This window comes from Cherax quadricarinatus, chromosome 55, assembly GCF_038502225.1.
Source record: "Cherax quadricarinatus isolate ZL_2023a chromosome 55, ASM3850222v1, whole genome shotgun sequence".
In the NCBI taxonomy this organism is placed as follows: Eukaryota; Metazoa; Arthropoda; class Malacostraca; order Decapoda; family Parastacidae; genus Cherax; species Cherax quadricarinatus.
Window position 1 is genome coordinate 2,487,797 of NC_091346.1, and position 12,479 is coordinate 2,500,275.

The window sequence follows — 12,479 nt, forward strand, 5'->3', positions numbered from 1 at the left end:
TGTACTCGCTGGAATGGAGAGAGAGAGAGAGAGAGAGAGAGAGAGAGAGAGAGAGAGAGAGAGAGAGAGAGAGAGCAAATGAGAAAATGTTAATATATACATGTATCTGGAAAGTACTTGAGGCCCTCATCCCAAATTTCCACACCACCATAACATATTGGAGTGAGAGAGATGGGAGTCTACCTGGAGGTTATTCCGGGGATCAACGCCCCCGCGGCCCGGTCCACGACCAGGCCTCCCGGTGGATCAGGGCCTGATCAACCAGGCTGTTACTGCTGGCCGCACGTAATCCACCGTACGAACCACAGCCCGGCTGATCCGGCACTGACTTTAGGTGTCTTTCCAGTTCCCTCTTGAAGGCAGCCAGGGGCCTATTGGTAATTCCCCTTATGCTTGGTGGGAGGCTGTTGAACAGTCTTGGGCCCCCGACACTTATGGTGTTTTCTCTTAGTGTACCAATGGCGCCCCTACTTTTAATTGGGGGTATTTTGCATCGACTGCCCAGTCTTTTACTTTCATAGGGAGTGATTTCTGTGTGCAGATTCGGGACCATTCCTTCTAGGATTTTCCAAGTGTAGATTATGATACATCTCTCCTGCATTCAAACGAGTACAAGTCAAGTGCTTCCAAGCGTTCCCAGTAGTTGAGGTGTTTGATAGAACTTATACGTGCAGTAAAGGTTCTCTGTACACTCTCTAGATCTGCAATTTCACCTGCTTTGAAATGAGATGTTAATGTACAGCAGTATTCCAGCCTAGAGAGAACAAGTGAATTGAAAAGGATCATCATTGGCTTGGTATCTCTCGTTTTGAACGTTCTCATTATCCATCTCCATCTTTTTTTTTTTTGCGCTTGTGATCGTGACATTGTTGTGATCCTTGAAAGTGAAATCCTCAGACATTACTGCTCCCAGGTCCCTTACATTATTTTTCCGCTCTATTGTATGGCCAGAGTTTGTAGTATACTCTGTTCTAGTTATTATCTCCTCCAGTTTTCCATAACAGTAGTTGGAATTTGTCCTCATTGAACATCATATTGTTTTCTGTTGCCCACTGGAAAACTTGGTTTATATCTTCTTGGAGGTTAACCGCGTCCTCAATAGATGAGAGTCTCATGCAGATCCTAGTATCGTCTGCAAAAGATGATACGGTGCTGTGGATTACATGTTTCTATGTCTGAAATGAGGACGAGGAACAGGATGGGGGCGAGTACTGTGCCTTGTGGAACAGAGCTCTTCACTTTGGCAGCCTCCGATTTAACTCTGTTGACCACTACTCTTCGTGTTCGATTGGCTAGGAAGTTGAAGATCCATCTCCCCACTTTGCCAGTTATTCCTTTAGCACGTATTTCGTGTGCTATATTACGCCATGATCGCATTTGTCAAACGCTTTTGCAAAGTCTGTGTATATTACACCTGCATTCTGTTTTTTTTTCCAGTGCATCCAAGGCCATATCATAGTGATCCAGTAGTTGTGAGAGGCAGGAGCGACCTGCCCTGAACCCATGTTGCCCTGGATTGTGCAGTTTTTGGGAATCCAGGTGGTTTGCAGTCATGCAAAAGATTTTTATGATGTGGGACGTTAGAGCTATTGGTGTATAGTTCTTAGCTAATGCTTTGCTGCCACCTTTATGGAGTGGGGCTATATCCATTGTTTTAAGTGACTGGAATTTCACCCATGTCTAAGCTCCTTCTCCATAGTATACTTAGGGCACGTGAGAGGTTTTTTGCAGTTCTTAATAAACACAGAGTTTCATGAGTCTGGGCCTGGGGCTGAGTGCATGGGCATTTTGTCAATGACTTTTTCAAAGTCTATCGGAGTTAGGGTAATGTCGGAAATCTGGCATACATTTACGGAGTTTTGAGGCTCATTCATGAAGAAATCATTTGGGTCGTCGATCCTCAGACTGATTAGTGGCTCACTAAACACAGAGTCGTACTGGGATTTCAGTATTTCACTCATTTCCTTGTTGTCATCTGTGCAAGCCCCATCCTGTCTGAGTAAGGGCCCAGTACTAGATGTGGTATTTGCCTTGTTTTTGGCATATGAAAAGAAATATTTCGAATTTCTTTCAATTTCACTAATAGCTTTAAGCTCCTCCTGTCTCTCCTGGTTCCTGTAAGAGTCCTTTAACTTAAGTTCGATAGTTTACACTTCCCTGGTCAGTGCTTCCTTCCGTGTATCAGATATTCTAGCGTTCCTGGGGAGCTCAGTGATTCTTCATCGTCTTCTGTAGAGGGAGCATCTTTGTCTCTCCAGTTTACTGCTACTCTTCTTCTTTCTTAGGGGAATATGCCTAGAACATGCTTCAGCTGCCACGAAGTTGATCCTTTCAAGACACTGGTTTGGATCCATGTTATTTAAGACATCTTCCCAACATGTTTCATTTAAGACGTGGTTTACCCTGCCCCAGTTGATGTTCTTGTTGTTGAAGTTGTATTTTGTGAAGACACCTTCACAGATACATGCATTTTGCTGATCAGGACCCCTGTGCATGTACGTCTGAACTTCGATTAGATTGTGATCGGAATTAGTTGTTTTTTATATTGTTATGTCTCTTACCAGGTCCTCATTATTTGTGAAGATAAGGTCAAGTGTGTTTTCTAATCTTGTTGGTTCCACTATCTGCTGGCTTAAGGTGTGTTTATTGCAGAGACTTAGTAGCTCATGTGTATGTGATCTTTCATCTGCACTACCTCCAGGGATTGTTTCTGCTATAACATTATTCGCTACATTCTTCCATTTTGTATGCCTTAGGTTGAAATCAGCAAGCAGTAAGATGTTTGGGGATGGAGCTGGAAGGCTTTCCAGACAGTAATCATTTTTCTGTAGCTGTTCCTTGAACTGTTGTGAGGTTGCATCTGGTGGCTTATATACAACCACAATGACTAGGTTTTGGTTCTCAATCTTTATTGCTAGAACTTCAACTACATCATTTGTGGTGTTCAACAACTCCGTGCAGATGAACGACTTCTTGACATACAGGCGAACCCTCCCTTGTTGCCTGTTCTTTCTGTCTCGTCTAAAAAGGTTGTACTCGTTTATCCATATTTCACTGTCAAAGTGATCTTTTGTGTGAGTCTCTGTGAAGGCTGCAAACATTGCATTAGACTCCTCTAGAAGTCCACTGATAATAATAATATCTTTATTTAATACAAGTACATGTACAAGGTATACAGGCCTAGCTGACAACAATGACATACTACCATATAGAAAGCCCCTTGTTATGCTCCGCATGTCGGGCAAATTAGGTCAGTGTCTCAGGATGCGACCCACACCAGTCGACTAACACCCAGGTACCCATATTACTGATGGGGAACATAGACAACAGGTGGAAAGAAACAAGCCCAGTGTTTCTACTCTGGCTGGGAATCGAACCCAGGCCCTAGCCTTGTGAAGCGAGAGCGTGTTGGTGGATGGTTTAAGGCCCTGTATATTAGCAAATATGAACGAGGTTGTATTCTCTGTTGGGGGGATTTTGTTATTGGTATCAGTAGTTGTAGTTCTGGAGGGCCATGGGTGGCCACTGGCTGTGCCTCCAGTCCAACAAGGCTCGAAGATGGTGAACTATTTTTGTTATTTCCTTCCATTTTCTTTTTCCGTTTCCTGCCACTAGAAAATCACCTGGAATTGGGTTGTCGTAGCTACTATTGTTTGTCTTGTGGGGTCCGTGCCTCCTGGTCCTTTTTAGATGGTATGCAGGGCAGCTGATGTTGTAACACTGCTTCTGGAGGACCGAGGAGTGACACATTTTTGGGTGAAAGAAAGTACAGGAAGAAGAATGACACACTCCTTTAGACAGGAGGTCGCTACATTTTTTGGGATGCTCAAAGTTACATGTCCCATTTTTTTCCTGATATTCCATGCTTACAGATGCCCCAAACATAGTATTTGCACAATTTCACTTTTGGTTGGATAGAATTGTTGGGAGGTGTGTTGTCAATTTCTGCAGGTTCTGGGACTGCACTATAATCCTCAGTATTCAAGCCAGGGCCACCCTGTCCTGGATTCCATCTACCTTCCTCAATAGAAGGAGGAGGAGACGACGACTCCTCCCCTACATCTGTAATGTGGGCTATGGTCTTGCGCAGTGATGGTTGTATATTTAGGTTTTAGTGGTGACTGTGGTAGGGTCCCTAGTAGAGTCTGGACTGGCAATACGGCTGGGGGCTGAGAAAAGCGAGGTGCCGTGGGCACAATAAGAGAACATTGTATCAATATCCGTGGTCCAGAAGATATCAGAAACACTGCTGGGAAAAGTGCAGAAGTCTTCAAGAGGAAAGTGGACAAGCATCTCCACCAGGTGCCAGATCAACCAGGCTGTGATGGATATATTACTCAGATATAGAAAACTTAAGGAAATTAAAACTATATCGGAATATAAGACAAATTCCAACCACACAATACAACGAGAAACTAATGTAAAAGACCTGGGAGTGATAATGTCAGAGAATCTCACTTTCAAAGACCACAACATTGTATCAATCGCATCTGCTAGAAAAATGACAGGATGGATAATGAAAATCTTCAAAAACAAGGATGCCAGACCCATGATGATACTCTTCAGGTCGCTTGTTCTATCTAGGCTGGAATATTGCTGCACACTAACAGCAGCTATCAAGGCAGGTGAAACTGCTGACCTAGAAAATGTACAGAGAACCTTCACGGCACACACAACTTCGATAAAATACCTCAATTACTGGGAACGCTTGAAGTTCCTCAACCTGTACGCAAACTTACACGCGAAAATCAGTCCCTATGAAAGCCAAAGACTCGGCAGACGATGCAACATCCCCCTAATGAAAAGCAGGGGTGCCACTAGCATGATAGACAACACAGTAAGTGTCAGGGGCCCAAGACTGTTCAACTGCCTCCCAGCATACATAAGGGTGATTACCAATAGACCCCTGACTGTCTTCAAGAAGGCGCTGGATAGGCACCTAAAGTCAGTACCTGACCAGCCGGGCTGTGGTTCGTATGTCAGGTTGCGTGCAGCCAACAGTAACAGCCTGGTTGATCAGGCCCTGATCCACCATGAGGCCTGTTCACAGACCGGACCGCGGGGGCGTTGACCCCCGAAACTCTCTCCAGGTATACCCAACTGTTGCACTTGTCTCTTAAGTTTGTAGTGCCTAGCGCGGGCCCCTGGGCCTTCTGTGGACCCCCCTCCCTCTATCCCCTCCAACAAAAGCTGTTACATTTTCCTGGCAGCACCAACCTCGCCACTACCACCATTTCAGTATAAATTTGCACTTTATGGCTGACACTACTGCCCCCCCCCCTCCCCGCACTTTCCAGTCCATTTTCTCAACAAAAGTGATGATGGTCGTACAACTTTGACTATTTTATTCCAACTCATTGGTAAACATTTTGCTTTTTTTTTTTAAATATATTTGTGGTTAAATATTTGTTTATATAACCTAAAGGAACTTTAAATAAACTTTTTATTTCAAGTTTCTTTACGTTATATAACGGAAGTGTTAAGAAATTTGTGGGGGGGGGTTGTGACTGTGTTTGAGTTGGGGTTCTTGGGGTGGGGTGGGGGTTCCGGGGGTGGGGTGGGGGGGTCCGGGGGTGGGGTGGGGGTTCCGGGGGTGGGGTGGGGGTTCCGGGGGAGGGGTGGGGGTCCGGGGGGGAGGGGTTCTTGAAGGGGAGAATAAAGGCTTTACAAAGGTCTGCTGTTTATTACGGAAGATGGAACATAAGTGGATCCCAGACGGGGGTCGAAATATACAGATCAATCAGCCTCTTGTGTTTCTGCCTCATTGTGGGTTATTGAACATAATGGAAGAGCACTGCAGCAGGCCTACTGTTCCAAACTAGGCAGGTGCTTCTGTAAACTATTCCCAAACCATACTACGGGTGGGGTTTGAACCCGCGGTCAGAGTGTCTCAGAACTCCAGACCCATGTTGATGTTCAATGCTTCGTAACAAAATTAACATGAATTTTGATTTGTTTTCTGTTATTCGTCAGGGGGAAAACCCCCTGACGTGGGTGTTAGAGTACCGGCACTATTGTCGGGGGGGGGTGTCGGTGAGAGGGAGTGTATTAACACGTGGAGGTGGGGGTAGGTGTTGTCCCCTGGTGACTCACACCATCACTGACCCAGGTCTTACCCCACACACACACACACACCTCTGAGAAAGGTTCACTTTTTCGTCTTTTCAGCCTCTACAATTATGGGATGGTAATTTTTGAAGGTGATGATAGGTGAATATTAAAACAGGCAAGAATGGAGTTGATTCCCTGGATGGTGTGTTCACCTAGCAGTAAGTAGGTACCCTGGTGTTAGTCGACTTGTGGGTCGCATCCTGGGCAACTAGATTAACCTAGGTTGCCTGAAATGCTCTGCATAATCAGAGGCGTTATATATAGCATACCAATGATGTCAGAACTCAGCAATGGGTTAAAGTTGGTTTGGTAATAATTGTGGATGAGTGGAACAATGACTAACGTCATTGAAGCTTAAACGTTGTTTAGTTGTTGAAATAGGTTCGACAAATACATGATTGGGTGTGGGTGGGTATGAGTTGGACCTGACCAGTTTGGGCAAGTAGGCTTGTTACAGTGCTCCTTCTTGAGCAGGCGTGACTTAGAACTGCCTAGCATGGGCCAGTAGGCCTGCGGCAGTGCTCCTTTTACCTTAAGTTCTTTTAAGTGTAGTTTTTTCTGATCTCGCACAAGATCAGAGACGCTGTTCAATAACCTCGCCACTCAGAGCAAAACCTTAAAAAATAAAGTAGGTGGTTTTGCAGACTGTTTCCCTCACGTTGCCTACAATTCAGTAACGTCCTGCCTGGTATGGGCCAGTAGGCCTACGGTAGTACTAGTTCTTCTATTCTTGTTTTGTGCCCTCCCTTTGCCTTGACCAGCGACCGCGCCCAACCCCTCCTCCTCGTCTTCAAATACCCTTCCTTCCCCCACCATACCCGCGTTCACCGCCTCTCTTATCCCCTCCACCCACCCGTCCCCCACCTCCCCCTCCCGCTCCTCCCCCCCTCAAACCCCAGACTTGGTGTTTCCCTTCCGTTCACCCCTCCCCCACCAGCACCTCGTGGTGCTCGACGCCCTCACCCGGCCAGACCGTCGCTACCCGCCCATGTGTTGTGATCCACTCCGCCAGTGCTCTTACTTCTTGGCCCGTCGTGCGTCGCTGCTGCGCCTCCGTCGTCAGTGGTGTTGTTGTAGTGGCGGCTTCTGCCTCCTTTGTTAGTTATTGCTGAAGCAGGTAGCTATGTACTTCGCTGACTAGTGCAGAAGTTTTCCTACCTTGTGTTAGTGCAGGCCCAGTATATGACTGCTGCATGTGTGTAAAAGGTTTCAGAACTATTGAGGATATACGAAGGTGAGGCCGTATTAGTTCAGAGTGCACCTGGCTAATGCCGTTAGTGGCCGGATGAGGTGAGGCGCGTCAATGTGTGAAGGGCAACGCTGCCCCCCACCTCTCGGGATCCTCATCCTCCATTAGTGTTCCGTCGTCACCCTCGTCTGCGTCCGTGGCTGTGGTGGCGCCGTGTTCTCTGTTGCCACGCACGCCACACTTCACCCGTGTCTGGCCCCCCAGTCTGTGGCTCGTTTGTATACAAGGCTCCGGCAGTTGAGGGTTAGCCGGCTGTTCAAATCACCCTGGCTGTGTCTCGCCGGCTCCAGTCTTCAGTGATAGTGTGTTTTAACTGATCTAGTGTTATTTATATGTTCATTGTGTACTTGCTAGTGTCGACTTTGTTTAGCAAGCTGTTGCTTGTTAGAAAATTACTGAAAAGAACTTCATGAGGTAATGTCTGAGGTGCCCCGTAACGGCAGTTCCACAATTATTAGTGGCTATCATATTGCATAATTATTAATTTTTTGAGGTGAGAAGCAATTATGGCTAAGCGTGGGCGTCGACATTCCAACAAGACTCCACATTCAGCCGGCGATGGTAAGTCTAAAAAAAACATAAACAGTGACGTGACCCATAAGGAGAAAAGTGTTCCTGAGTGTTGTAGTCCAACAAGCTACACGCTCAGCAGTCGAGCCCCTGGGGAGCGGGAGAGCGGAAGTCTGAGTAAGAAAGAGCAGGCTGGTTCAGAGGCCCCGACGCCCTTGCCTAAAGAGAAGGACGCTAGTGAGGGTGCTTCACCCTCCAGCACCTCATCTCGTAGGAAGGTGTGCCGGAGTTTTACCATGAGTGATTCTTCCTCCGTTGACGACTTCTCAGTATCTAGCATTGACTTGACTTCATCTAGTGCCACCCCGTCTTGCAGCAGTCCGTGCTACGAGACTAACTCGCTGGACTGTTTTTACAGAGGAGAAAGTCCTTTGATCAGAACACCTCTTAAGACTCCTTCCCTGAAAACCCCGTGTCTTGGCATTTATTCACGAGATAACTCGTCGTTTGACATTTCATCCTTGGACTCTGAATATACTGATTCGTCTGCTTGTGCCACCCCGGTGGTGTGTGACAAGGCGCTCACGGGCGCGATCAAACCTCAGCTGGCCACAACTGGTGAAGAATCGTCAGAAGGCAGCCGCGCCAGCTCAAAGACCAAGAGGCGACGACTGAACAGAAAGAAGAACAAGTTGAAGATGAAGGAAGCACAAATGATTGCAAAGCATGAACAGTTTGCAGGCGAGACTGACAGTAATGCCCAAACTGCTAATGTTGACAATGAGGCACAGGTTGATTCACCACGTGAAGATATTGAAACCAATCTTACCATAACAGCAGACAACTCTGAGTTTGCAGAGGCAATCCAGCTTGGGGTGTCTCATACTGATGCAACAACTGAGGCACAAGTTCAAGACAACCATAGACAAGAGGAAACGAAAAGGAACAATTTTTCACAACTCTTAGACAAGTGCTTATCGTATGTGATGGAAGAGAGTGGGCGGAAAGAAGCAGAAACCATTTCCTTGATAAATGAAGTTGGTGTCAATGTGGAGCAGCCTGCAAGATTAACGAAGACGGAGTTGATTCAGAAGATGGCAGACGAAACGACAGACTTGTTCACTTGTGATAACGATAAGACACTATGTGAAGAGGATTTGGCGGGTGTGAATGTGGTAAGCATCGAACTGGAAGGCGAACTTCAGTACGAGGGAGACAACTTGGAGCTAAACAGCAAGAATATAGACTTTATCAACAAAGATGCCATGGCTCTTAAGACCAGGATGGATATGATAGAAAGTAAATTAATTGAAGACTCTACTTACTTTGTCAACAGTTACAGGTTAGACAGGTTGCATGAAACGGACAGTAATAGTGCTCACAGTGAAATGAATAATAAAGTTGAAACTATCACGATACACTCCAACGTTGGTGGCCACAAACAGGAAGATGGTGGGGAGGACCATAACCAGGACAATGATGGAGAGGGCCACAGTGAGAATGGGGGAGGAGGAGAGAGAAAAGAAAGTGGAGAGGGTGGTGGTGAGGACCAGAGAGAGGGTGGTGGTGAGGACCAGAGAGAGGGTGGTGGTGAGGACCAGAGAGAGGGTGGTGGTGAGGACCAGAGAGAGGGTGGTGGTGAGGACCAGAGAGAGGGTGGTGGTGAGGACCAGAGAGAGGGTGGTGATGGAGACGACTGTAGAGGGGATGATGAAGAGGACAAGATAGAAGATGAAGAGAACCCCGAAGAGGAGGAAGATAATGAAGATGCCACTATAACTACTGCTGCCCCTGCAGAAAGTGAGACGGATATTGTAGCTGCTTCTGCAGAAAGTGAGATGGATATTGCAGCTGCTGCTACTCCTGCAGAAAGTGAGGCGGATATTGCAGCTGCTGCTGCTCCTGCAGAGAGTGAGGCGGATATTGCAGCTGCTGCTGCTCCTGCAGAAAGTGAGGCGGATATTGCAGCTGCTCCTGCAGAAAGTGAGACTGATATTGCTGCTGCTGCTCCTGTAGAAAGTGAGACTGATATTGCTGCTGCTGCTCCTGCAGAAAGTGAGACGGATGTTGCAGCTGCTGCTGCTCCTGCGGAAAGTAAGACGGATGTTGCAGCTGCTCCTGCGGAAAGTGAGACGGATGTTACAGCTGCTGCTGCTCGTGCAGAAAGTGAGACGGATGTTGCAGCTGTAGTGTGTGAGATGGATGTTGCAGCTGCAGCATGGGAGCACACCGGAAGCAGTACCCACGATGATTACACCGGCAACCACAAAATTGAAAGTGGTTTGGAAGTCTACGAAGACGTCAAATTCTCTGACACAAGCGTCTGTAGCATGTCAGAGCGAAGCACCAGGCTAGGAGATACTGGAGATCCAGAGATGCTCAACACCTTTGGAGACGTCAGCATGGTTAGCAGCACTGATGCCTCGCAGGAAGGAGAGGCAGTTGCCAACAGGAACCATGTAGCAGACAGCGCTAACAGTGCTTGTGGTAGCGAGGACGAAACTATTCCTTTTGACGAAGAAGAGGCGAACGAGAGAGAGATCAGTCGGCAAGGTAGTAGTGGAAGAGAGATTGAAATTGTAAACTCAGAGGTAGAGACTTATGACACTGTTGAAAGACTGGAGGTGGTGGTTGATGTGTTGAAAGTGAAGGACATCAGCCAGGGAGACGCATTTGTTTATGAGAAGGAATCTGAGGAGACGGTGTTAACTAACTTTGAGGAGAGTAGTGAAGTGTCAGAACCTGTCCATGGTGTTGAAGTGCCAGAACCTGTCCATGGTGTTGAAGTGCCAGAACCTGTCCATGGTGTTGAAGAAGTGTCAGAACCTGTCCATGGTGTTGAAGAAGTGTCAGAACCTGTCCATGGTGTTGAAGTGTCAGAACCTGTCCATGGTGTTGAAGTGTCAGAACCTGTCCATGGTGTTGAAGTGTCAGAACCTGTCCATGGTGTTGAAGTGTCAGAACCTGTCCATGGCGTTGAAGTGTCAGAACCTGTCCATGGCGTTGAAGTGTCAGAACCTGTCCATGGCGTTGATGAAGTGTCAGAACCTGTCCATGGCGTTGATGAAGTGTCAGAACCTGTCCATGGCGTTGATGAAGTGTCAGAACCTGTCCATGGCGTTGATGAAGTGTCAGAACCTGTCCATGGCGTTGATGAAGTGTCAGAACCTGTCCATGGCGTTGATGAAGTGTCAGAACCTGTCCATGGCGTTGATGAAGTGTCAGAACCTGTCCATGGCGTTGATGAAGTGTCAGAACCTGTCCATGGCGTTGATGAAGTGTCAGAACCTGTCCATGGCGTTGAAGAAGTGTCAGAACCTGTCCATGGCGTTGAAGAAGTGTCAGAACCTGTCCATGGCGTTGAAGAAGTGTCAGAACCTGTCCATGGCGTTGAAGAAGTGTCAGAACCTGTCCATGGCGTTGAAGTGTCAGAACCTGTCCATGGCGTTGAAGTGTCAGAACCTGTCCATGGCGTTGATGAAGTGTCAGAACCTGTCCATGGCGTTGATGAAGTGTCAGAACCTGTCCATGGCGTTGATGAAGTGTCAGAACCTGTCCATGGCGTTGATGAAGTGTCAGAACCTGTCCATGGCGTTGATGAAGTGTCAGAACCTGTCCATGGCGTTGATGAAGTGTCAGAACCTGTCCATGGCGTTGATGAAGTGTCAGAACCTGTCCATGGCGTTGATGAAGTGTCAGAACCTGTCCATGGCGTTGATGAAGTGTCAGAACCTGTCCATGGCGTTGATGAAGTGTCAGAACCTGTCCATGGCGTTGATGAAGTGTCAGAACCTGTCCATGGCGTTGATGAAGTGTCAGAACCTGTCCATGGCGTTGATGAAGTGTCAGAACCTGTCCATGGCGTTGATGAAGTGTCAGAACCTGTCCATGGCGTTGATGAAGTGTCAGAACCTGTCCATGGCGTTGATGGAGTGTCAGAACCTGTCCATGGCGTTGATGGAGTGTCAGAACCTGTCCATGGCGTTGGAGTGTCAGAACCTGTCCATGGCGTTGATGGAGTGGCTGAACCTGTCCATGGCGTTGATGAAGTGGCTGAACCTGTCCATGGCGTTGATGAAGTGGCTGAACCTGTCCATGGTGTTGAAGTGGCTGAACCTGTCCATGGTGTTGATAGTGAGGTGGTCAGCGTGCCTGCCGAAGCGGCAGAGGTGGTCAGCGTGCCTGCCGAAGCGGCAGAGGTGGTCAGCGTGCCTGCCGAAGCGGCAGAGGTGGTCAGCGTGCCTGCCGAAGCGGCAGAGGTGGTCAGCGTGCCTGCCGAAGCGGCAGAGGTGGTCAGCGTGCCTGCCGAAGCGGCAGAGGTGGTCAGCGTGCCTGCTGCTGAGCAAGGAGACGTGGAGAGTGAAGATAGCACTGCTGTCAGTTCACACGTCAGTGTTTCTGCTAAACCAGGTAAGTGTTAGTGCCAGATGTACCACTATTATAAGTGTGAGACAGGTGCGTTAATTAAGGCTACGTTTCGCCCACCCGGGGCTGCTTCAATCCCAGGTGGGCGATACTTACCCTCAGTGAATGTGTTTTATACTTTCGTGTCTCTGAGACACTTGTCAGTGTTAATCAAGTTTGATGGACGAGTGAGTGTGTGACTCAA

The 12,479-nt window shown here is 47.6% G+C and overlaps 1 protein-coding gene across 3 annotated transcripts in view; it reads left to right on the plus strand.

Annotated features, from left to right (window-relative positions):
- Window positions 1-12,479, plus strand: part of LOC128698917 (mucin-2) — a 770,561-nt gene that overhangs the window by 604,070 nt on the left and 154,012 nt on the right. The window contains exons 1-2 of one of the 3 annotated variants that reach the window (XM_070096779.1): window positions 7,078-12,009; window positions 12,130-12,280. The exons of 1 other annotated variant lie outside the window; for it this stretch is intronic. In XM_070096779.1, the coding sequence (XP_069952880.1) occupies window positions 7,867-12,009; window positions 12,130-12,280 (4,294 nt within the window). In that variant the 5' untranslated portion in view covers window positions 7,078-7,866. Of the gene's footprint in view, window positions 1-7,077; window positions 12,281-12,479 lie in introns of those variants that run through there. One more of the 3 variants, XM_070096778.1, reaches the window with a different exon arrangement.